We start from the raw sequence: 27,783 nt of genomic DNA, 5'->3' as shown, positions 1-27,783 counted from the left end.
TTTTAAATTAATACTACATACTTATTTTTGCATATAGCATGAAAACTGACGAGTTTACGTATATAACAAAATTTAGGTGAGGTATAGCATGCAATATTATGAAATCAAGAACAATTCAGTATTTTGTGTGTACATACATACATGTACAGTGTATCGCGAATTTTGTTCATTCAAATATCTTCAAAACTGTTGATGATAGTGGAAAATGTTTTAGACAAAAATTATATGGTTTTAAGGGGCGCATAATTTGCTGTAATTATTTTTTTCGCGAGAAAACGCGTGGAGGACATATGTGTAAGGATCATTAATGTTTTTTTAAACGAAATTATATATTTTTTAATACAATATTTGAGGCAACTAATCATTTCCTCTAGAAAAGTATTACGCCATGTATAGTGAAAAATAATGAAATTAGAAGATATTTTAATGTAAATATTGCAACTTGCAAATTATTAAGTTGAAATCTTTTAAAGTAATGGTTTTTTGTCATAAATGATGCAGTACTTTTTTGTTGAGAATGGGTAACTGAATCTATTAATATGTTAAAAAATACTGAATACCATTTGAAGGAGACCATTATTTTATAAAATAATATTTGAACGGTATAGTATACAGTATTTACATTCAGATATCTTTTAAACTAATGGTTTTTTGTTATAAGTGACTTTTAATAATTTACTACAAGGAATGAAGAGCTGCATTAAATAGTGAATTAAAGGATATGATTCCTTTAAAAAAAAACATTACTGACCTTCATGTGTTCTTTACGCGTCTATCTACAGAAAAACCTAATTGTATAAAATTATGCTTCTCTTGAAATCATTTAATTCTTCTGTAAAACATTTTTCATGATCGTCAAAAGTTTTAAAGATATTTTAGTGGACAGAGTTTGTGAGGCACCTGTACATATATGATTGAGCGACTATAATTCTGTATTACATGGATACATTTAATATTGCATCTGTATTAAGAATACTAATGCATCGATATTGAGACAATATAATAACTAATTATTGCAAAGAGATTACACTCTGTATATACTATGATCTGAATAAAGCTCTTATACTTTTTCGGTTACCTGAAACATATTTCGTATTTTATATATACATATATGTTTATTGTTTTAGTAAAGAAATTTTGAATTCTCAATTAATTAATTTGAAAATTCGTCTTCTAAAATTGTTAAAGTACGTATCTTAGAACAGGGCGGTTTGGGAACAAATGACAAGATAATAATGTATATTAAAAAATGACTTTTTTCAATGTACAGATTTGATTTTAATTTAATGAACAGTTACATATATACAAGAAAATTCAGTAATTAGCACGGAGAGTCAATACAATAATTTTGAATTATAGAGAAAATTATAAATAATCTATTAAGAAAGTCTCAAATTTCTGGTTAAGAAAATAAGAAATTGAATAATAACACCAAATTTACACGATTAAATTTTATACATGAACTTTAGACATTTCATATGGAAATTGATTTTAATATTAGAATAAATATGATTGTTAATGATGTATTACATATTTTATTGTCGATTATGTAAATAATGTGTTCTCAGCTTTCTACTAGTATAAAATATATATATTTTCAAAATGTAAAAAATAAGTTTGTTACAAATGTGATAGAAAAAAAGTAATGTAATTTGTATTTGTTTAATTAACATGTAAATTTAAAAAAGTTGTATTTAAAAAAAAATGCATTGTATATTAACGGATACGTAAATACATTCAGCTTTTCAATTTTGTATGAAAATTACTTCGTGAACCGTAATTTTATATCAATGTTTATAATTATTTTTAACAAATTAAAAGTTTCAAATGTACGAGTACAATTTGCATGTTTTATAAAAGTAGTTCGACAAAATACTGATGATAAAATTCAGTTTTACATTGTTTCGACGTGATTTAGCATTTTAATATTATTTCAATATACATTTAATGAAGTATCTCTATAAAGTTGTTTAATATTAATATTTGAAATCGCAGATTTTTTTATACATTTTTAACTCTACTCGTTATTTCAGATCCTCTTAATTATTATTGAAGAATACAATTTTGTTTTCGTGTAAAGTGTATCAAATAAAAAAGAATTTATTGGCTTTTCAAACTTTCATATTTCGTTTAAAAAATAAATGATAAAATAACAAAAAACAAAAAGCATATAATGTACGAACGATTACATATATATGTACATATATCGAGTATATTCTGTTATGAGATGTTTTGTGTATTTAAATATTACTATTGAAAACTGCAGTTTACAATCTTTTATTTGTTGTTTTGTATTTTCTATACAGAACAAAATAAATTTATAAATTTATATTTGTTGACATGGTACAAGAAACAACGTTTTTTGGTCGCATATGCCAATAAATTTTAGTTGAACCACTAACGAGACATTTCATAAATTAAATCTGGCTTGAAAAGATTAATCTTTTCATTCAAAATTAATATGTGGTATCATATTTCAAATTTTTAGTTCATGTGATAAAATTAATTTATGAATATAAACATCGAAGAAAGTCTAAAATCAAACATATGAATTATAATACGTTTATTGTTTATGCACGAAATTTGATTTTACAAAATTATGTACGTAATTTACAAATATTAATAATACGTTATTAATGTATATTTGTAGTATTTCTGTAACTAACGCAACTGAAAGGTTGTACACTTATGTAGTAAGATTTTACATAATATATTTATGTTCTACAGTCACAAGTTACATAACGATTTATTTATACAGAATGTTTCATAAATAGTTGGAGTAATATTAACCAACCATTTTGATGTAAAATCATATGAATAGTGCGAAGGAACATTTGATAAATCTTCCATAGCTGATGGTAAAAAGTTAATCTTTTCGAAAGAGTTTGTTTGATACGTCGTATCTATGATATTATACTGACATAACATATATTTTCATATTCTCGCGGTCCATTGACCTACGTAAGAGTTCCTGATATTTCTTAATTGATGTACATGCATTTGAAAATTATAATTTTACAGTAACTTAATGACACTGTTCTAAAGAATTGTTAAATAACGATAGAAAATTTTCTTTCCTCAAGTATTTATATTTTACGTATTTTCATGGTTTTAGAGATTCAATCTCTTAACATTTTAGAAAAACTGGAAAATGTGCTGTTAACATATCCGTTATTATGATTATACATTTAATATTCATATTTTTAATGCATAAAAAATTAATTTTGTAGAGATATTTATATTTATTTAAATTAATATTAGCATTATTAATACGGTCATATTTATTTTATATTTTGGTGAATGATACAGATATTAATTTTGTACAAAAAATGAATTTATTTAGTTTATTCTGTAAAAATACATATTTCATTAACTTTTAAATTTTCACGACAACCGTGCATTTATTTTGTCCTGAACAAAAGGCATAGGGTACATACATCAAAGTTACTGATAATGCGAATAAATAGTATATACAACAATATAAGTAATTGTTTACAGTTTCGTATGTACACCGACATCCTATTTTTATAGTCACTTGTTTGGCCAGTTTTTATTTGGACAATTCCAATGTATTATACGTGTCAGGTATGTGAGTGAAATCTGAAGAATGTTTACGGTAATTGCTAGAACTAATTGAACCTATCTTTCCAACGTTAAAAGGTTTTCTGATTCGTGAATAACGTAAAAATAGTTTTTATGTAATTATTCGTACCATAAAGTATTAATATACATCGGAATAATAGATTACCTTTATATATATTTCAAAAGGTTTTTTCTTTAAATTAAGTTGTTTAGTAGTTATACGCATTTGTATCGTGACAATCATACTGAGCTAATATTTTTTCCAGCACTGTATGTATTTAGAAAAGGTGTACATATGATTACTTACAGATCAGGGTAGAGCAACGTTGAATACTAAAATGTATATTATTTATAAAACACAAATTTAGTAGGTTCACGTTCATTTTCAAAATCGTATTATAGTAATTAATTTATGAAAATGAGATTGTAAGTACTAAATGAAAATTACAAATAAGCATTGTGCTTAAAAACTTGATATACGTAAACAGCTTTTAAAAACATAATACTTTATTCAGGATGTCAGATTATCAAACGATTGCAAAATACATTTTGACGTACATTAGGAATGAAACAAATTTAGAAATAATATAATCATATAGGAGTATTATAATCAATATCAAATTACAATATAGCGTTTTATTTATCAGACTAACATCATGCTAGTTTAATGTTTGTTAACAAAATTTTTAACAATTTATTTCAACATTAATATAATAAATTTAATTAATTGGCATAACACAAAATGTCTACTAGGAAATTTTTGATGCTATCTAAATTAATTCTGGGTAAATTTATGGTATTTCTACGAGATTCTTGCGTAACTCGTCATTTTTGTAAAAGTATTCGAAAGACTGCCATAGTATGTGCTATATGTATAGCATTTTACGTTTTAATGCGCGTATAGCGAAATCTTCTGTACTGTTTGATGTTATACGTGAATATTTTGAAGATAGCATGTAAAAGTAAGAAATTAACTTCAGCTTAAGAATAAAATAGTGTTATTGCATAACTGTTTAGCGAAATATTTTCTTGGTATTACTTTTGTCTATATGTATATAACTTTTGCAATTTAAGAAACATGTGTTTTTATGTTATTTCGGTATCACTGCATTCTCTTAAATCAGTTTCTTTCGGAAATCAATAAATTTTGTGTAAGAATTACTTTTTCAATTGGTATTTATGTTTAGTAAAATTAATATTTTCTAGTTCGTCAGTTAAAAGATATAATTTGTTGTACATAAATTTAAATTATAACGAAACGTAAGAGCAGACTCAAATATAGGAATAATAAAATTGAAAGTGATCTTGCGTAATACTGACAGGCGTACGCTCAACGTTCTATACATGTAGCTCACAATTACCATTTATTCGATGTCAAGAAAAAAGAGGAGAACGTTACACAGGCACGGTGTCGTAAATTCATTCGTAGATGCGGAAAACATATGTACATATATATAAAAGAAAAAATATTAAACATTTTGCATTGTTTCTTTGTACAAGTGCATTAGACAAATGCAAATATAACACTCTTGTATACACGGTATGGGGTATGGATGTGTACTCATTTGGCTTTGGTCCATAGTAGATATATCACGTTTCTTTTCTTACATCGTGCTTTCAAATTTTGAAGCAACGCATGTTTTAGAATCGTGACATGTATCGATTAAACAGAAGAATGCTATGCATAATATGAAATCGACATTATTGTTGAAAAATACATTTTCAAAGCGAAAAGAGTTGTTTTTGCTTCACTAAATTTTGGATAAGCGTATCAAGTATTAAAATAATACCCGAAAAATGACGAAAGGATTTGTATTCTGTCGTTAGCATGCTTTCGTCAATTGTACTTTGTTACTTTCATGTCTTGATCAGTTTCATATAATCATTTATTTATATCGTATAATTCATACGTAGATTTTGTTAATGTTTATAATTTTGGAACACAAAAATATTTTAAATCGATGGATCAATTAGTATCAGTTAAAGTGTTTCAGACAAAATGAATGTTTTGAGTTTAACGCATACATTATACGCACTGTTATTAATGTATGTACAAATTTGAAGTATATACTTTTATTCCTTTTATTGGCATTAATTATAATGTAATACAAAAAAAATATTTGACGTAGTAGTACTTAATAAGGGCAAATGTTGAATGTTTAATGTTTCTTTTTCTTTTATCATAAAGTATACCAGCTCTTTTATTTTAATATTATTTCCTGTTATTGATTTAATATTGAAATACAAATACTGGCTCAGCGATTTGTTGTATACATAGAAAGTGTACATTTATCTGTATATATTTAGCTTTTAATATTTAATGCTATTAAAAGACTAACGTTTTTAGTTGACATATCTTCCCGTAAAAAATTAAAATTGTCGTCGAAGATAAAGTTGCATGGCTTTTATAATTTCATACATTTGTAATTTTTTACATGTTCCAAGTAATATACAAAATTTTTAAATTTAATTACTAAAAAATTTAAAGTTCACGAAAATTGCATAAACAACAGGTTGCTTGTTTTGTGAAAATAATTATCATTTTCTAATCTCATCGAATCGTATATATAGATACACACACACACACACACACACATATATAGTTCTCACACTGACAAACTTTCGGAATTGCGCGTTCGTGGAAGATCGGTTCGTTTCGGTGGAAATCGGCTCGCTTCGCTCGAGCGAACATCGCGGTGCCAACACGAACCGGAGAATTTGAAGCCGGGACTCTCGTTGCCTGCTGTGCCTTTTCTCTTTCGTCGTATGTTTCTTTTTCTCACTCTCTTTCTCCCTCCTTTCGTCATCAGTGCCTCTCTTTTTCTTGCCATTCCACCATTTCCCTTGTTCACCGTGGTGCCCCTTCTTGCATTCGTTCGTTCATTCGTTACGTTGCCTAGCCCTGGGAATGCGCGGTCGCTGTACCTCTCTCTTTCTCCCGCGCGCTTGCTTGTTTGCTCGCTCCCTCCGTTTCTCACTCTCGTTCCATCTCTGTTTCACTCACTCACGCGTCTTATTGACCCGGACCCGGTTCTCTTCTCCTCTCTCTCGATTCGCCGGGTTACCTCCGACTCACCCGCCTCTTGATTGGGGGTTGAGTGGGAAGAAAGGAAGCCCAATGTACAAATCCTATGATATACATTTTCATTTTGTCTTGCCCATGGATGATTTAAAAAAATTGAAACTTTGAAAGGTTGTGCAATTTTGCGTTGTTTCTTGCGCGTTAGACATTTCTTGCGGAGTTCGGTTTTCATGAATAATACGGCAAAATACTCGTTGATTGTTCCCACGATATGTTTTTATATTAATAGATTTGATCTCTCTTCTGACATTAATCAAAAATGTTGATTGTACTTATATATTGGAAATTATAATCTGTGCATAACATTCGTATTTGATGCAAGTCAACTTCTGTTGTTTGTTGTAAAACAGTAACAATGTTTTAAATAATAACAAAAAGTATACGAATAATTTTATTCGCGTATAAGTTTACCTTGTATCATGATAATAAAATATCCTTGTTTACAGTGAAATCCGACTCGGTAATGTTGGTTTTGCTTTGTCTGTAAAATTGTAGAAAAAAAGACTAAAATTAATGTGAAGCTTTGTCCAATATATTAATTGTATATTTATTATGCTTAGTTCAAAGTAACTATTATTATAAAAACATATTTTAAAATAAAATACGGTACGTATTATTATAAAACATGCTATTAGAGAAACATTTTATTTAGACAATGGAGAAGATGTAAATTAAATATTTACAACACTAAAAAATTTATTGATTTTCTAAAAGGGATGTGACAATTATACGAGAAAATATTTAATTAAAAGGTGAATTATTGTGTAACAAGGTTGCGTAGATACTGATACATGTTTTATATGTATATACACGTATATGCATATTTTATGTTTATAATTGACGTGTACATAGAACCAAAGTATAATTTTATGCAATTCAAACGAAATTACCAAGAGTTCTTCTATAATTTGTTTCTTTGCAAATTTAAAAGTTCTTCCATATCGACTGGGCAAGTAACATGGAGTGAGAGTTCTTCAGTCGGTAAAGCCGACTTGACACGCAGGAAAAAGGGTGCGCGAAAAGCAGGAAGTGCCAATGTGGAGCAAATTCCAGTGGCCGTAGCAGTGTAACGAAACTAAGAAGGGTAAAAAAAGGTGCGAGAAGAAAGAGCGCACGGCGACAAGTCAGAGTTGGTGTATCTTCCTCTCCCTTTCGCTCTCTTTCTCTGCCTAAAAGTTGACCTCGAGTTTCAAGGGTAGAGAAGGGTTTGCAGTCGTTTGCCCCTCTACCTTACCAGGGACTACGAGCCATGGCTCTCGAATTCTCTACGAACGGAAGAGAGAAAGCGACGTTGCCTCGACGTCGGTAGTGGTAGTCTCCCGCCATCCCCACCATGACTGTAATGTAGTTCGATTGGTTGGCGTGCTCGGGTTTTCCTTTGTGAGCGGGCGGGTGAAAGCGTGGCTTGGCAACGCTGTACGAGTTCGCCGGCGTCCGCTGGAAGGAAGGCTAAGCTCGTGTAAGTGGAACAAGGATAGAAGAACGCGGAGAAAGAGACAAACAGACAAGTAGCGAGTGAGACTTCGGGCCAAATGGAGGGGGATTGAGTTGGAGAAAGAGAAAGAGAGAATGTACAAGCGTCCAGCCAGGCCGTCCTCGCCAGCTTCGCCCTCTGTGTGTGCGGCATCGCGTGTAGAGTCGGTGGCGAGAGAAGCAATCCGCGCGTAAGCTTCTCCATGTGAAAAAGCTATTACGCGTTCCACTACCACCGTGCATCCATCCAGCGTCGGTGTGCATATGCACGCATAAAAGCATTGCGTCTCTACGCGCGCGTGATGTTGCATAGAGTGCATAATTAGCGACGTGTGTGTCGCGAAGTAGAAGAGACGTCACGTTTCCGAGGAAGAAAACGGCAATATAGATGTATTTTTGCGTAAAAAAGACGACAGTGTACGCGTAAATGAATGAGTATACGATCTTATGCCTGATACTTTTATCGGTACCACCGAGAAGAAACGCTGTGTTTCTCGAATGAAAGGCTCCATGAGTACTTAGGGGAGGGAAGAAGAGAGACGAAGAGACGCACTGTATCTGTCGATGGTGGGGAGACATAGGGAAAAAGAAAGAGCTAGAAGGGGAGAGAGAGCGCCCTCCCCTACTCACCCGCCCGTCCTCCTCCTCTACCCGCCGTACCTACTCACGGAGCTAACGAACGGTTGAGCGTAGCGTCGAGTAGACCGCATCCCAAGTATAACGTACGTATTCACGAGGACCTTCTCCTATACATCGTGGAAAAAGCGTGTATGAAGCCGCCTGTGCAACCGGGAGTACTAGTAGTGATCGTGTAGTGCGCCGGCTGGTCAAGAGAAACGTGGTGTGACGACAGTGAGAGAGCACGGTAGCGCGTGCGGTGCGTGTTGCGTACACGACGGCTACGAACAAGACTCCGTACGAATGTGAGGGTACGCGTGAGTGTGTGTGTATATCTTCTCGTGAGAGTAGGCGAGCGAGTGCGTGCGTGCGTACGCGCGCGCGCTGTGTGTGTGTGTGAGTGTGAGGGAGAGAGAGATTGTGTGTGTGTATGTGTGTGATTGTGTTCCCTGTATGAGGGAGACAGAGGAACGTATGTGTGGGTGAGTGCGTGAGCGTGTAAATTCTTCGTGCGTCCTTCTTTTCGTTGTTGGAGGAACGGTTCAGTAAACGAGGCTGAGGTGACAGACAGACCGTCCGCGTGTACGATATGTCGGAACACCACCGCGTAGCCGGTGGCTGGGGCACACCGAGCCCAGGAAGCCGCGAGGATGCCTCCGGTGGTACCGCCTGGTGGCCTTCGGGTTTAAACACCGTTTCGGCCGAACAACAACAGCAACAACAACAAAATCTACATCAGCACCTGATGAACCAACAACAACAACAGCTATCGCAACAACAAGCTCAGCAACAACAGCATCATCAGGATATCGCGAGGAGTACAGCTGCCGCGGCTGCTACTCAACAGCTTTTCTCCTACAAGATGGCCTCCAGCTTTCAGAACCCAGCCACTACGGGCACGCAGTCGAATCCCGTCTCAACGTCTTCGCCGGTTGGCTCCTGCATGAGGGGAGGCTATGATTATAGATTAGGAACGGGGCCTGGAACAGGCGGTGGTGTACCTGGTACACCATCCGCACCACCGCCTGGTGTACAGTGGTGGTACCCAGGTGGAGTTATGGACGCCGGACAGAACAACCTGCATCAGCAATTGCAGAGCCAACAACAGCAGCAGCACCTCTCGCCCATTACCACACAAACGTCCACGCCCCCCGTTATGTCCCCGGTATGTTGCGACCACGATCGACCCCCTTTTATATGCTTCCTCTTTTCTTGTCGTTGCCTGCTTCTAACAATTTTTTTTATACCCTATATATACATATACAATTTTTCGCTTACTTTTAGTTGCGCGGGATTCTTCTATGCACCTGGAAGAAGAACCTGATCCGGTCTTAATATTTCTTATCAATCGATCTTGCAATGCTTTTTAACTGTCACATTTAAATTTCTAAATGGCAACACGTTGCAGTTTACAATTATTGTCCACATTTTCGTTTCTTCCGTAGATCGATTCGGAGGTTTTTCGACTTTCTTAGCGTTGGTCCGAAATACGCAATCACATATTTTTCTAGCGTTTTATTCTTCTAGAATACCTTGATCGCATATGTAGATTTAACAATCGCAAGTGAATAGTTGGCTTTCATGGTATTGTTATTTCAAAAAATCGCTAATGGATTTTTCAATAACTTGAGCATTTCGCAAACATCAGTATTTCGCTCGATCTTTAAGCTGGATATAGGGAAGTAACAATACAACAGAAATAACAGCAATTATAGCTGTACACACCAATCATCAATTTGTCATTGGATATATGTAAGGTTATCATAAAGTATATTTACTTTAATTCGTACTTCCATTTGTTTCTGTTGTAAATTTTGTTTTGTTTTATATATTGCATTTTGTATAGTTATTTAGTAACTTAAACGGCAATATTATCAGACTTTTGTTTAATTATGGTAGACAATAATTTGTCTGAATGTTGTTAAATGAAATAGTTACTTTGGGGGAAACTGCTACCATTTACCTTATTAATTTAAATATATGATTACATGATTTTTAAGTTAAAAAATACGTCAAAATGGTACATTTGACATGTATTATTTTATATTTTGCTGGGATTATTGTTGCACGTTTAGTGCCTATAGTTATGGCTACGACCAAACTGAATACATATCAGTTTTGTGATGTTTAGAAAATCTTAATAACCGATTCTATCATGCCTGCTTTCGCACTACCGTCTGCGTTTCATCCTGACTCGCGTCTCTTGCCCCACCGACCGTTGTCCGCTATTGATTCCGGGTTTCGTGCAGCCTTCTTCGTATGTACGTTCGTACAGTGGCTCTTGCCGCGCCGGGCCCGGTTCCCTTCCTTTTTTTCGATTCTTCTGATTGACATCTTTTAGACACTCACAATTAGAAATGGAAATTTCGATTAATTGTTATATTTCTGATACAAAAATAAAGGAATTTTAATTTTCTTTAAAAACGAATAGAGAATTTTTTAAGTTTCCAAGTAACTAATCGTTCTTTTCTAATTGTTCACAAAGACGCAATTTTCATTAAATGAAAATGTAATAAAAAAAACTGCGAAAAAAAGAAAATTTCAATATTTTCTTCCCGATTAAAAGTGAGAGAAGTATATCTTTTTCCATTTTTCCAAATTTTGATTGCTCGTCGTAGTTTTGGTACCAAAAAAAGGATCTTTCTTTGATTAAAGATGGCAAAAGAATTCTATTTTTTCGAAGCTTTTAATAGCTCGAAAATTAGTTTTTAAATGGAAATTCTGTTTTTCGGAGATTATGAAGGTTTGGGTATATCCATTCTATGGTAGTGTGGTTTAGTCGTTCATAATTAGATACAAAAATTCCGATCAATAGTTGCCCTGTTTGCTATGAAAAGAAGCAAATTAGTTGAAGGGCGAAAGGACTCCATTTTTCAGGTATTCTAAAAGTCTGTAAATTTACTTTGTGGTAGTTCAACTTGTAGATTGTGGTCATTTTTTAATCGGTTAGAATTCTTAATTGAAAATAGGAATTCTAATTAATGATTTTCCTTTCCTTCTTATTTTGCAAATAAAAAAATGGTTGTCCCTTCCAGATTGTTTTAGAAATCTGATAATTGATATCTTGTTTTCTTCTGCTCTCTATTTCTGAAAAATCATAAAAATGTTGTTTTCTGGTTAAAAAAATATTATTATTTGGACATTTTCAATGTGTAGAATTTTAATTTTTTCCCCCCGTAAGTAAAAGTGGTAAAAAAGTAAATTTAGAAATCATTTTTCTTTATTGAAAATTTAATAAATCTTCTGTTTTCAAAGTGTTTTTATAAACTAAAAATTGATTTTTCAGCTATTTGAAATAAAAACAGAAATTTCAACATTAGCTCTTTAGATACGAAAAGAAATGAAATATTAAATAATTGTTTTATTTTGAAAATGTATTCCAAGGTCCTAACTTTTGATTAATTTTGAAGATTTGAAAATTCATTTTTCGATCGTTGTGATCTATTTTATAATCGTTTACAATTAGAATCAGTGATTCCGTTGTAATAGTTTTTTTCTATCTGAAAAGGGGGAAAATTTTAAACTTGTCTGGTTTATTGTAGGAAATTGAATTTTGTTTCTCAGAGATTCTGAATACGGGTAAATTCTTTTTCTTACTTTTCTGGTCTGTATTTTCATCGATAGATATTGGTATCTTTATTTGTGCAAGAATTACATTCGAACATGTAGAAAAAGCTGAAATATCTGTTTGATGAAATGTTTAATTTCTTTTTGCTACTTCAAATTTTATTTTACTCTTCTATGAAAATAAATTGAATACACATTTAATAATCAGAATGTAGTATACTTAAATTTTGGTGTAAATATTTTCTTTTTCATATTTTTTATATATTGCCGTTGCCTAAAGCTTTTTGTTCAATTGTCTACGCACGGTATAAAAATTGAATTTGAACAATTATCCACCATTCTATCTAATGTTTAACGGTTTCCAGTATTTCGTGGTTACGTTCTAATCTAATTAGAGTAGAACCTCGTGCACTGAGTAATACAATTTAATGTTAAGTCTCTGTACTATGTATCTTGTAATGGAAAACTTAATTATCAGTATATGAATTATTTAAGATGCAGGAATTGAAAACAAGATCCTTATTACACCGTGTATACGTATACAGATTTTGCTAATTAGACTTCGACTGCTTCAAGTCGTAACACTTTTTGTATCTTTGGGAGCAAATATGTCGACCGAATAGAAAAACAGGAGTCTATATAAACATTCTTATCTTCGAAACACAGTCCTGTCACAAGTTCGAATTCATACAAGAATGTCAACAAGTTACTGTTGAACTGCAGTATACAGTGTGCTTTAAAATAAGAGATCACGTTAATCAATGATAATGGTGTTCGCTTCGTCAATCAGTTATTTCGGTTCTCTATAAAATATGCTTCTACGTATATCGTTTGTTTTAATGAAAAGTTTTAAAATCTTTATAGCATCGAATTACGTACATTTTGAAAAGTTTCTTATTTATGCTGAATAATTGTTTCACAAGTATTCAGTATCTGTTAACAGGGTTGATTTGCAGACTTTATCAAATAAACATTTCTTGCATATTTTTGTAGTATATTCTTTCTCAACGATTTTTCAACCATTTTTTTTTTATAACACACAGTGTATACCAGATGTAAGTAAATTTGTCATACTTCGAATAACTGTTCCGTAGTATCAATTATGTTGAACTATGTTTTTAAACGTGGGAAATAATTACTCTAATGCATTATTACTACTTTGCATAAATTCAGTACAGAATATTGAAAATGTATTTGGAGTAATATTAAAAGCAGGACCCAAATGAAAGTTAAGATCGAAGTCTCTATCTATCAGGTGGAGTGAAAGTCTGAAAGTGGTCTGAAAATTTAAGATTATGGTGATAGAGGTAAATGAAAGAGGTAAACTTACATTCTTTCGTGTATATAAGAATAAAACAATTTTATGATTGTTAACAAATTTGGTAAAAGAAAGTCAGATATTTGTCATTCTATTTTAAAAATAATCTGAGTTCGTTCCATCGATTTGTATTCATAAAATTGTATGTATTGTGTGTGTGACTCACTCTTTCCAGAATCGTTCCTGTTTCATAGTACGAGTGATAAATTTCACTTTAATCGAGATATAAAGGAAGGCTATTATATCTTCTATGTATGTTCTTCTATGTAGGCTATGTATCTTCTCTTCTTTTTCCAGTTGTATTATTGGGATTGGTTTTATGAGAAACAGGATCAAAGGAATGTATTTCATATACACTTTCAAATGTGTTACAAGTATTTCAAATTTACAGGCTATGTTTCTTTTTCTTTTTATGATTACTTCAATTTTTTGATAAATTGTAATTTATTTTAGTGTGTTTTTCTTATGTTATTAATGTTTCGCGTAAGGTTGAAAGAATAAGTTATATCTCAATTTGATAAAAAAGAAACTACATATTTGAATGGAAATTTAACGTAGCAATTAATTTCAATAAGATTTTGTTTCAAATCATTGTTTAATATATTTTCAAGTAAAATAACGGATATGAAATAAACACACGGATAACTGATTAAAATTTTATAATCACTAACTATAGTAGAATCACCAAAGAAATAAATTATTAAGACCAAGAGTGATAATTGAACGATTTACTGAATGTACCACAATAGAAAATTCGAAATTTTCGAGTTATATGTACTTTGTATATCGTACAGGGTGCAAACATTAAATTTTTTTAATGTAAGGTATAATATAAATCAGTTCAGTTATGTTTCATACTGACGGATTTATTAAAATTTCATAATTATCAACAATAATACTGTATTTATCGTAAATATCGAGGTCGAATAATTGAAATGAAAAATTATAATTGGAAACTGCATATACTAGAAAAATTGAAAATTTGTTTCAGATGAATATATTTTACGTATTTTGAATTTTTATGTACTATCATATTATTTGCAGATCAATTAATTTTGTAGTAGACCATTTCAATGTATTATAAATTCATTGACATCATTTTGTACCTAATTATCATATACTTTAAACAAGGTCGAAGAATATTATTTACAGTATACGAAGTACATTGTCAGGTACAAAACAAATGTCGTAAACGTTTATAAAAGTTAACCATCTGTTACAACTATTTCTGTATGCGTACATATGATTTCTCTTACACTCGAGGCCATACAGATCATTTCAGTTGATTCTAAGAAGGATTAAGTGTGATTCAAATTCCATTCTGTATTCAAATGAAGACAAACATTCTGACAATTATAAATTTTTCACAATTAAGATTAATTTTTGAAATTATCGAGATTAGTGATCGACAATATAATTTCATCTAACCTTTCATGACACGTATTTGTTCTACTAAAATTTTTATTTTAATAATATTTGATATTTTGTTTAGCCATTGTTGATATGTTTAATCTGAATTATTGAATCTTTTAAATATAAATGGATATTGTTTTAATATTATAAATTTGTAATATAAGTAATATACATAAAACAATGTTAATGATTGAAGTTCATTATTCTCTACGGTTATTATCGTATTAGTTTCTTTAGTACAAATATTTAAACAAAATTACTTCGGTCCTTCAAATCGTAATAAACAAAACTTTTTACTATCTAAATTGATAATTATACCGATAGTCAGTTTGCTATTGCTACTATTTACACTTACTATTGAACTGTCAGAAAGAGAGAACAATTTCTTTCAAGAAAGTGATTATATGATGTAATTAAGCTATCAAAATAATTTAGAAGATTGTCAAAAAATAAGACAAATATTTTATTCTCAAGTTATAATATTATGATATCAATGCATTTATATTGTAGTGAATTTTCATGTATCACAAAATTTTTTATTTTTTTTATTGAAAACAATGTAGATTCACTTTAATCTTATGACAAATATTTCTTTATAATTTAAAAAGATGTGAAATATAAGTTATATTTTAGTGCATTAAATGTATCTACTAATAATACCCTGTAAAATAATAAAAATGATAGAATCTTGGGTCTTACTCTTGGGAATAATTGGAAATTAATATGAATAGAAATGCACTTTATAAATGTAGACATTTATTTTGTAACAATTTCCAATTGATTTACGTTTGAAAATTTGAAATTTTGTCAAGAAACATTTTTTTAATTAAATCTCTAATTATATAGGCAGTTAATACCTATTCGGTCATGCGGGTTCATGTTTATTAACTACACACAGTAATATACAATGAAATAGTAATTTTAACTGCATCTTGATGATATGATGTTACTTAAAGGAAATCAATTTTTAATGCTTTTTTTACAATGTTTATTTATTGGTCATTAATACTAACGACGATATTAAAGTTCTGTTTTTCGCAAGTATCTATGTGTAATGGTTTATTTATAAAGTTCAGTATCTCAATAATAAGATAAATTTTTACTTTTTAATAGTATAGTTTTTAAAGAAACTGTATTTCTATTGTTATACGGTATCTATGCTTAGTTAGACAGCAATTACAAATGTGTTAATATGATTTCTTGCAAAATATTTTCTTTAAACAAATTAATAAATATGTGTACTTATTTAAACAATTACATATATAAATTATATATCAAATATAATAATTATAAAAGAAGTAATTTATTCTGCAAATAACAAATTGAACGTCCTTTAAGAATCTTACACTAGATGCATTCAAAACTATAGTACAGTATGATATTATTTATAAAGTTCTTGCACAATGCTCGCTCCGTAATAAATAATGTTGATAAAAAATCTGTTATGCGATAAATAGTTACGTCTTAATTAGTACGAGAGTAATGCTGTACCAATGTTAATAATTACATTAGATTAAAAAACAACTTGGGGTACAAACTGCGTAAATTTGTATAGAAATTTTAATTTTCGTTTACATTATCTTCAGAAGGCTTATACGTTGCTTTCTTTAATAACACTTTTTTTTAAATCTCGATAGAACGTTTAGTTCAGATACCCTATTTAGCATTATGGCATGTATATTGACTAAAAATTTGTAAATCTATATTAACAATTTATTTTAAACAATTCGTAAAGTATAAATACACAGATGAGACGTGATATATTCAGCTAACTATTTTTTGTATACATTAATATAATACACATATAGTAAAAATTTACATACATATAGTATTCTATCATAATATATTTGCACGCATTGCTGTTATGCGCTAATGTTATTTTAGTTCACAAAGCAACGCTTCGCATATGAAAAGGGAATCTTGTTAATAATACGTACTTTTATTTCTAAGAATATTTTTAAAAGAAATACAGAATATGTTGCTAATATATCGCACGTGATATAGTAGTAATATATGAAATTAATATTAATTGTGTACGTACATCTCTACATGGACTAATTAATTAAAATTTTTGAAAAATTACATTTACTATGGTTCGAAATTGGTAAGAGGCGAATAGAGTTTTAATGTAGTCACTTACAAAAGTGTCCATGAAGCTGTGAACGACTTCAGTTCTTGAATTAAATCGATTATTTGAACATTTCGAAAAGGTCGAGGAAATTCAATTTCGAGTAATTCACAAAAAAATATTCGATCCGTTTGCTTACACGAGTATTAATTCAATACTGTATAAATATAAATATAATTTAATATATTTATAGAGCACTCAAGAAGATTCAGTTTTTAATCAAAATTGCCAAGATTTTAAACAGAAGAGAATTACGTACATAGAAGTTGAACGGAATATAATCACTAAAATTTTACAACATCGAACCAGTGAATATTTTAGTTTCGCGATATTACCAATCATTACGAATTACTTAAATTATTTATTTTTAATGAACATAATCCTAAAGAGATTGTTCTTGGAAATATCCTTTCGATACTGACGTTAAATGATATCTGGCAATTGTAATCACGTCCATTAATTGTTTCCTTTATTTCTTCAATTACAGCACCAGTTGCAGCAGCTAACGCAACAACAAAATAATCTTCAACAAAATAACGCTCAGAGCTTACAACAGCGAGACAATATGCCGAGAGGAAAGGATTCAAAGCCAAGAGGACGGATGACCGCATATGCGTTCTTCGTGCAAACATGTCGCCAGGAACACAAAAAGAAACATCCCGAGGAAAAAATTGTTTTCAGAGAGTTCTCCAAAAAGTGTGCAATGAGGTGGAAGGTAAGCAATCATACTATTATTAAGTATTTATAATATTGCTGCTACTGAAATTATAATTACTATGTATATTGCTCAAAATCACCTAATCAAAGAACTATTGATACTGACTATATCTCAAAAATATTCAATAATTTAGGATTTCCAGTATATCCAATATACGTTTATACAGGGTGTTCGGCCACCCCTGGAAAAAAATTTTAATGGGAGATTCTCGAGGCCAAAATAAGACGAAAATCAAGAATACTAATTTGTTCATGGAGGCTTTGTTGAAAAGTTATTAACGTTTAAAGTTCCGTTCGTACTGAATTTTTTTCTAGAAAGTGGGTAGGATTTCGGGGGTAGGTCTATTCACCAAAAATTATTGTAACTAACCTCCGCAACCGAAAATAATTTTTCCAGGACGATTTGAAATTTTTTAATTTCGCCTTAAAACTTAGGCACCTACTACCCCCTGGTTGATTTTTCTTAAAAATTTGTGTTTCATTTTTAATAAATTTGTTTGACGTCCTACAGAAAAGTTGTCTAATACTTTTTTGTAGGTACCCATGGGCTCTGTTTCAGAAAAAAATTTAAATGAGATACCTTTACTATGATAGAAATTATGGCAGTTTGAAAATTGGACCAGTTTTAAGGGGTTTTTCTCACTTTACGGTGTCAAGGAACAACTTTTTCAATATTGTTAAAATTTCGACATATTCTCCACTAAAATACGCGTTGTTTGCATTTTGAAAAATTTAAATCCTCCAATTCGTTCAAGAGTCATGATGTTTTAAAGATGCGCATGAAATTTCAGGGAAGCATTTCTGACCTCACATTAGATTTTCGATAAAGAATTTTTTTCTCGAAAGCGCGTAGGATTTTGGGGTATGTCTATTCACCAAAAATGCTTGAAATTGACCTCTGTAACTAAATATAATTTTTTTAGTATGATTTGAAATTTTTTAATTTCATCAAAAAGTTTCAGTACTTACTTGAATTTTTTTCTCGAAATTGGGTAGGATTTCAGGGGTATGTGTATTCACAAAAAATGATTGTAATTGAGCCCGGCAACCAAAAATAATTTTTTCAGAATGATTTGAAATTTTTTAATTTAATTATTTAATAACTTCTAAATGAAGCCTCAATTAAGAAATTGATATTCTTGATTGTCGTCTTATTTTGACCTCTAGAATCTCCCATTAAAATTTTTCTCAGGGGTGGCCGAACACCTTGTATATTAAACATTTGATCTATATTTCTAAATTTCCCAAAAATCTTGATAACTTATTAACATGAAATCACAGTCATTTAATATACTGTTTAAGAAAGAAATGAAAATATCTCATTAACTTTATGTGACTTTGTGAAATCGTAAATGAAATAGAGGAGTAATTGAATGTAAGAGCAAACTAAACAGAAAACAATTGTATTTATTATTTTTTTTTCAATATTACACATACATCTAACAATAGTGGTTCATGTTTTTACTCATAAAATGTATCTATGTTTATTTATTATAAGTTATTTTGAAGAAGTACATTATTTAAGTATTCAAATATTCATGGGACTAGTCAGAGACTGTAATGGTGTCGAATCACAAGCATGATAAAAAAAAATTAGTGAAAGCTTCGAGGACATAAAATGACCTTCTGCACCCAATGTACGCAACATTGAATTTCAAAGGTTAGCTTCGAACGAATTAACATATTTCTAATGGAACATCTTAGTACACTCTTTTAAATACATTTTCCTGTAATTAGTTCGTTAAACGCGTTTCAGAAAAAATAATGGTGTCTGGCGTTGTAAAAATGTACTTAATTTAAGAAGTAATTTACAGTTAAGTGACCTCGTATGGTAGTTGATATATGTTGATTTCTTTAAAGATTACTTTCTTGCATATTTTCATATTGAAGTTAATAGACTAAATAAAATCGTTTTAATTGTTTAACATTTGCAACAGTAATAATAATAAGCATTAAGTTGGTGTTTTATAAAAGATCTTTTATAAATAAACGTTCATAAATATTAGTAATGCCTCTAAAGTACTATTTTGAATTGATACAGTACAAAACAGCATTTGAAAACGTTTCATACAAAAATAAAGAGACGGATAAAGCTAATTGGAATATTATACCTGAAAATTGTATTGACATATGGAATTTATGTTTAATTTTTATTGTTGTAGCTTCAAAGCATTCGCACAATGACTATATGTATATACTATATCATGAATATCTAAATCACGTTTGATTTCTAATTATGAGAGTTATACTGAATTCTAGCCAGGAAACTAGTTTAATGTGAACAGATAATATTTAGAATTAACGGTTATCGTATACACTTACTGACTACCGATAATCCCGTCACGAGTAGAATTAAAATCAGGACCGGTTTACAAGAAGATGTTCCATAGAATTTGTTCCTTATGTAGCTGCGCGTTGAAAGCTAATGCTATGCTAGTTACAAGTGTATCTTCCATAAGTGATTAAATTTTGTACATTATTTTATTAACTGTTTGTTTGTACAAGATGTTTCTGAAATAGATGATCAAACTTTTATATTCATTTTGCAGTCAATTTTGTCCATGACAGAATTTGGCGAGAATATTAATGAGACTATTAATGAAAACAAGTTTTGTTAATGCGTCATTTGATTGCATAAAGTTATTGCAAAAAAGAATCAAATGTACGAATACTTGTTTTTACCCATTGTGTGTATCATGAGCTTCAAAGTGAACGAACAAATTCAGACATATTTTTCGGCAAAAGAACTTGGAAATGTAAAAGAACGTCATTATGAACAGGTGTCACTCTAACATCTGGCCATCTTACCCCTCGGAAAGGGAGACACTTTCTGCGTACTTTTCTTGCGGACTTCAGGCCACATGGTCTTTAGAAGGATTAAATACGTTAACCTTCCGGTTATCGTGATAAAATGTCTTAGCAGCTGCAAACTTTTAAGGCGACATTTCATGTGATGTTTCACTCTAAATATATTTTATTACAATTCTTAAAAGGAAAGATAAGACGGCTTATAAGTAATTAAACGAAGTCTCTTTTATATCGTCATATTTAAAATGTAAAATGAGTTTTTCTTTTAATGATAAAGAAAGGTATAACGCAACTATTTCTTCACGCTTATGTATTTAATGATATAGAACATAACGTTTCGACCTAGGATGAGGTTTTTTCAAAAATGGTCCACAAATCAAATGCCAATGTTAATTTTTATTTCTTACTTTGTTCTGCGTATTGATTTTTGCTCAAGTCTTGTGACATTATTATTTACCGTATAGATTTTGATAAATATTGTGTTTCTTTTATTAAAAAATTCGTATGCTTTCAAATGCGATACAAAGTAAGATAAATTTTTTAAACAATTTTTAGATTGCATCTACGCTTCAGTCCTGTCCTTATCGACCAATCCAACTAAACCCGAGGCTCACCCTCCCCGGTCTCCTTGACTCACCGTATATGAAAACCAACCCCCTCTCGTTTATTAGAAATCTACCACTACACTACCAATCCCCGATATCTGACGATAATCAATTCTGTAAGCAGTTCTTAATTCATCAAAGATGGTAAAAATATATTTACCTTCAACTAATATTTACTACTGTAAGAACAAGTATATTTTATTTAAAAAATTACAAACAGAATATTATTTTAGAAATATTATTTTGATGATTTTTTCTTACAATGGCGTATAGCGAACTACTGTCACGCGCGGCTCTAAGTTTTTCTTTGTTAAAATAATTGTTTCAAGCTGTTGTATAAAAGTTTTAGGCGAAACTGTTATGAAGCACTTTTATTCTGAATAACTGTTATGAAGGACTTAAAAGTCGAATTACATCAGTTTAAATTAAAGTTCTTGTAGCAGCTGTCATATAGGTTTTATAACTCTGTTATTTTTTAGCTTCTATATAGATTTTCAAATGATCCTGAATCAATATATACAGGGTGTTCGGCCACCCCTGGGAAAAATTTTAATGAGAGATTCTAGAGGCCAAAATAAGACGAAAATCAAGAATACCAATTTGTTGATGGAGGCTTCGTTAAAAAGTTATTAACGTTTAAAGTTCCGCCCGTACTGATTTTTGTTTTGAAAATGCGCAGGATTTCGGGTGTATATCTATTAACCAAAAACGATTGTAATTGACCCTCGCAAAGGAAAATAATTTTTTTAGTGATTTGAAAATTTTTGTTTTTTGCCGAAAAATTTCCCAACACCCTGTCGATTTTTCTTAAAAATTCGTATTTGAGTTTTAGTAATTTTGTTTGACGCTCTATAGAAAAGTTGTCTAATACTTATTTTTTTAGATACCCATGGACTCTGCTTCAGAAAAAAGTTTCATTGAAATATATTCACTATTGCAGGAGTTATGGCTGTTTGAAAATTGGACCATTTTTATGTAGTTTTTCACATTTTATGGGTTCAAGGAACAACTTTTTCAATATTGTTAGAATTTCTACATATTCTCCACTAAAATACGCGTTATTTAAAACAATAAAATTCTCCAATCCGTTCAGAAGTTTTAACGTTTTAAAGATACGCACGAAATTTTGGAGTGACATTTCTGGTCTGAAATTATATTTTTGGTAAGGAATTTTTTTCTCGGAAATGGTTAGGATTTGGAGGGTATGTGTATTGATAAAAAATGATTGTAATCGACCCCCGCAACTAAAAATAATTTTTTCAGAACAATTTGAAAATATTGAATTTTTGTCTCAAAAGTGCGTAAGATTTGGGGGTATGTCTGTTCACCAAAAATGATTGTAATTGACCCCTGCGACCAAAAATAATTTTTCAGGATGATTTGAAATTTTTTAATTTAAGGTTTCAATAACTTTTTAGCGAAGCCTCAATTGAGAAATTGATATTCTTGATTTTCGTCTTATTTTGGCCTCTAGAATCTCCCATTAAAATTTTTCCCAGGGGTGTCCGAACACCCTGTATAGTCTAAATATTTGTCGTTTTACGTTTTCGATGGCTGGATCAGCTTTCGTTAATCTTTTCGAAATATTCGTGAACTGTGATGGTCAGAAAATTCGAGGATTTTCTTTAGGATGCGTAATATATACTTCATGCAATTCATTAAAAGCTTTTGTTTTCAATTTCAAACCGATAGACACTGATATCATCATTACAGTAAACATTTACATCACATATGTATATAGATTCGAAAGTGTTTCAAAGCCTGTATACAACGTAAAAAATAACGGTTATTGAATCTATGTATGTATATGAGAGCTGATGCAAAAATTTTAACTTACATCGATATAATTCAAAATTCAGGTTCTCAAAATAAAAGTTCTTCATAACTGTTTTAACAATCTAGACCTATATTATAATAATTTATAAGTCCTGACTGTAGCATATATTAATGGCTCATTGACAATCATTGGAATCGCTATGCGATCTGTCTTATGCCAAAAGGGGTACAGGACAATTTCCTAACAATACACGAACTGCATATATTTGGTGCTCATTATATTACTAGAAATAACATACTGTTGGTATTTGTAATTTCTCCTCAGGTTTATTTTGTTTTAAAATATCAAGATATTTAATCTTGCCCGTTGTTACTCTTACGCGGTCAATCGATATGAAATTTGAAGTGGAGGTGAATGCCAAATATAAAAGGAAATTAAGAAATTAAATGATCTGCAAGATATTAATGAAAAAATGTTGGAAATTATAAATGCTGTTAACTAAATATATACTTATGCACGCAACATCTTCGTTGTGGAGTAGTTTCGCGTCGAGCAGGAACTTGATGGACGACGATATAGTTTTTGAGTCTACCAACGAGCAAATTTATATGGCGTTCGGCACAAAATGGGCTTTTATGTCAAATTTTTATTTTATTGGCCGGAAAATATTAGTTTGCAATATACTTTTCTTAATTTGTATAGTATCGAAATGAAAAGTAAGCAAATCTACCCTATAATATCTCGGAAATTATTAATTTCCCGAAGCTTAATACCTATTTCCCTTCACATCTAATCCCTCTAAATTTCATGTCGATCAACCAGAGGTACTATTCGAAAGAAACCCCCTATGATTATTTCTTGTAACTTTGGATCAATATTAGTGTTACGTACTTTATGATTATAGACTATGTCAGACAAAGAAAAGAAACGTTTTCATGAAATGGCTGAAAAGGATAAGAAGAGATATGATACAGAAATGCAAAACTATACACCACCGAAAGGCGAAAGTAAAGGCAGAGGCAAGAAACGTAAACACATCAAAGATCATAATGCTCCCAAAAGATCTTTGTAAGTAAACATATTAGAATTAAATATTCCTAATAATATGATGAAATATAAGATCTTCAAATAATGTATAATTACTTTTAAATTTTGTGTTCCCTTAAATTTATGAAGAAATAATGTGGGGTAATTTATATTTTATTTCGTTTTTTAGATCTGCCTTCTTTTGGTTCTGCAATGATGAACGCGGAAAAGTGAAGATGCTAAATCCCGAGTTCGGTGTAGGCGATATTGCCAAGGAACTTGGTAAGAAATGGTCAGATGCAGATCCTGAAACCAAATCGAAATATGAGGCTATGGCAGAACAAGACAAAGCTCGATATGAAAGGGTATGTATCCATAAATATCACTTTTTATTACTTTGTTCATTTTTCTTTTAAAGTTGTATGATTATAAACTATCAAGTATCAAATTTAAATGAAATTAATTATACTAAAAGTTATTGCAGTGGTTTAATGTTTGTATAAAATCGTATGTGTTAATTATTTTGTATATTACCTAGGAAATGACTGCGTACAAAAAGAAAATGAAAGATGGTGCACCTGTAGTAGCAAATCCAGTGAGTACCATAAAAAGCGACAGTGAAGAAGAATATAAAGAAGATGATGAATAGCGGATACACTACAAAATTTCATCTATCACCCCGTGTCCTTGATCCTGAAAGCATACCTCACCTACTGTACGTACCATTGACCTTAGCGTGAGCGTACTTACACCACTAGGAAAACAAATAACTAATCACCAGTCCCCGATTATTTACAATAATAATTAAAATACCCGCGATTATAATAATTATTTTAAAATTGTATGTATGTGAGACGTGCGAGAGAAGACCGGAATGAGTGACATTTGTATTTTAACATATTGATAGTATCATGTAAAATGGCGTAGGATAGCAGAATGGAAAGATATGGTGCCCACTTTCTATCAGGTGGAAGGCGCAGGGGCTCAATCATTGTTGATATTGTCTCCAGACTATGTTAAAAGCTAACGTAGTTACAAATCGTAAAACAGGATACGGCGGCTCCATAGTTGGGCGGTATCAGTCGATATAGTTTGATATTTATCAGTTCAGTTCATTCGTTGCCAGTTGTAAGAAGACTTATTGTATATCTTTGTACAGAACATTTCTTTAAATCAAATCTGTCGCAGGTGGGGGCATGGGGCTGCTTTGTATGAATGTAATTGATTTAAGTACGTGTCGTATAGTTGTAAGTATTAGGATAAGTATATTTTAATGCAACTTCGATTCTACATCTGCGTCAACATGTGATAGTTTCCACTAACAATGTATTCTAAACCAGGAGATTGAGCCTTATAGCTTATAAGTAATTGGAATCTAAACAAATATCTAATTCACAACTTTTCTAAATCAAAAAATTGGGATGATAGAACTCAGCCATGGAGCAGTGGTATTTTGACGTCCTACAACCATATATAAAACAAAATAATTTCTATTCATAAGAAAACAGGATCGAAACCATCCGATTTGTTTTAAAAAATTGATGCAAATTTTGCTTTTATGTTGTTTTAAGAACTATTATAATCTCAATGTCTTATAATTATATAAAGTACTGACTTTTTGTTCTTATCGAAATCAATGGACAGTCGTTAAAGACAAACCAAACTAGAATTGTATTTTGAGTTTTAGCTGATTCAAGTAGTCCCTGCCCTTACCATCGTCATCCTCCCTCTCATGTTCATTTTTCCAATAAAGGGAAATACGTTAAATCCTTTCAGAATCATGTGATTCCGTTCATTGTTTAAGAAAGTAAGATAGGGCGTGTCTTGTATTGCCTCGAGTCATCTGGTGTACAGCAGGCTGTATTATAATAAATTATTATGGTTTCTTGTAATATTAACATTCCTAGATCCTAGTATGTACAGATTTTAATCATTGAGATTAGAGCCAACTGTGTAAGAAGCATACCAAAAAACAGGCTAGGTAATGCAGATGTGAATTTCGTGGCCAAGATTGGTATGCAAAACGAATATACAAGAGGCTTTGTTACAGTCAGACTGACTTGCACCTTGATTTGGCTCAGCAGGTAACCACTACTTTTTGACATAAAGCTTTTCATCTCCCCTGCACATTGTCATGTAACGGATAATTGTATGATTATATAAGCAAAAACCTGTTTTAGAGGGAGCTAGAGGACGAATACTGTAAAATATGAAATTGTAATATTTTAATACTGATTTGCAGATGTGCATAATTTTAACATAGCTGGTTAAAATGAATTGTACTGATACGAAGGTATCCATTCGATGGAGATAAATAATAAAAACGGATATTGAAAATTACGACAGAATTTTCTGTATTATGATAGAGGAATTATAACAGTTATAAAAGAAATGTTTGTTTTGTATATCTCTTAGGATAAATAAACTTTTCAAAAAATTATGTGAATATGTTTCTGGTACTGCTCCAAACCTGTTTTTAAGCATTTCATATGCCCAAAATATTTGATTCTCAAAGCAGTACTAGACTTAGAGTACTAAAACTTATAATATTTGTATAAAAGTAAGTATATACTATATGTGCATTTGTTTATGACATGAAGTATCATTTTACACACTGCTTTCTTATAATATGGAGGATAATTTCTGCATCTTACACATTTATACTGGTGCTAATCACGTGCGAATTAGCAATTAACCCGAAACTGGAAGTAATGTGTTAACTTGTTTCATGTTATACAGATTACATGCTTCAGCGCAAACGGACATTACTGTACTTTTTTATATGTATTTCATACGTTCAAGCAGTTTTCTATTATTTTATAAGTATCACCGTAGGTTATAAATGTACCATTGACATAGTAGTCTTACCAATAAATCAGTAATTGTTACTCTTAATATAAATTTTTTAATTCGTGTATCTATTGAAACAATTCATTATCTCATAATTACAACTTATGATTTATGTGCATAACACATTCATACATGTAACAAATAATCATTTGTCTTATAATTCCATTGTAATAAACTAACAAACTAAATATATAAACAAGATTTATTGTTGCATTTAGTTGAAATTTAGAGCAATATTTTTACAATTAACACTCTTTTTAAGGCACCAATTATTTTTGCTTTTATTGCAAATTCATGCTAAGAAAACAACATAAGAAAAGGAATATAAGGCATTAAACATTTTTTGCATAATATGAGGTATATATCATTTTTAATATAATACATTAACAACACAAACTAAATAAAAAAAATGACTACAGGAATTACAGTTAAAATAATTATGAAAGTCAATAAAGTACTGACTGTACAATTATTTTATTTAATGTTTAAAGAATTATTTTCAATGATTAATTGTAATAAGCACAGTAAATAGTTTAAATTGTGAGAAAACTCCATTATTTGTTGGTTTTGTTTTCATTCAAAAAGATAGCTTAATACAACATATGGTATATATATATACATACGTGTATTCATATGTATCCTCTTCAACAAACAAGGAGCACACTATATTAACATAATTTTTAAAAATTGCTTAATAAGAATAACAAATCATTTTATTATACTTTAGTATATTTATTACGAAAATAGATCTTATTTTGGAATATTACAAAATAATATAATTATATGATATAAAACATATAAAAGAGTATAAAAATAATA

At 30.7% G+C, this 27,783-nt stretch overlaps 1 protein-coding gene across 1 annotated transcript; it reads left to right on the top strand.

Annotated features, from left to right (window-relative positions):
• Positions 1–7,520: 7,520 nt before the first annotated feature.
• Positions 7,521–26,523, top strand: LOC122403543 (high mobility group protein DSP1-like). Its single transcript, XM_043407117.1, has 5 exons — positions 7,521–9,920; positions 17,669–17,896; positions 23,993–24,156; positions 24,305–24,479; positions 24,653–26,523. Exons 1-5 carry the CDS (start codon positions 9,345–9,347, stop codon positions 24,761–24,763), a joined length of 1,254 nt encoding a protein of 417 aa, XP_043263052.1. The 5' UTR covers positions 7,521–9,344; the 3' UTR covers positions 24,764–26,523.
• The last annotated feature ends 1,260 nt before the right edge of the window (positions 26,524–27,783 follow it).

Source organism: Colletes gigas, unplaced genomic scaffold (genome assembly GCF_013123115.1).
Source record: "Colletes gigas isolate AHSC1104 unplaced genomic scaffold, ASM1312311v1 Colletes_gigas_Sc00059, whole genome shotgun sequence".
NCBI classification, from domain to species: Eukaryota; Metazoa; Arthropoda; class Insecta; order Hymenoptera; family Colletidae; genus Colletes; species Colletes gigas.
Note: the sequence above shows the minus strand (reverse complement) of the source record. Positions and strands in the feature narration are given on the sequence as shown.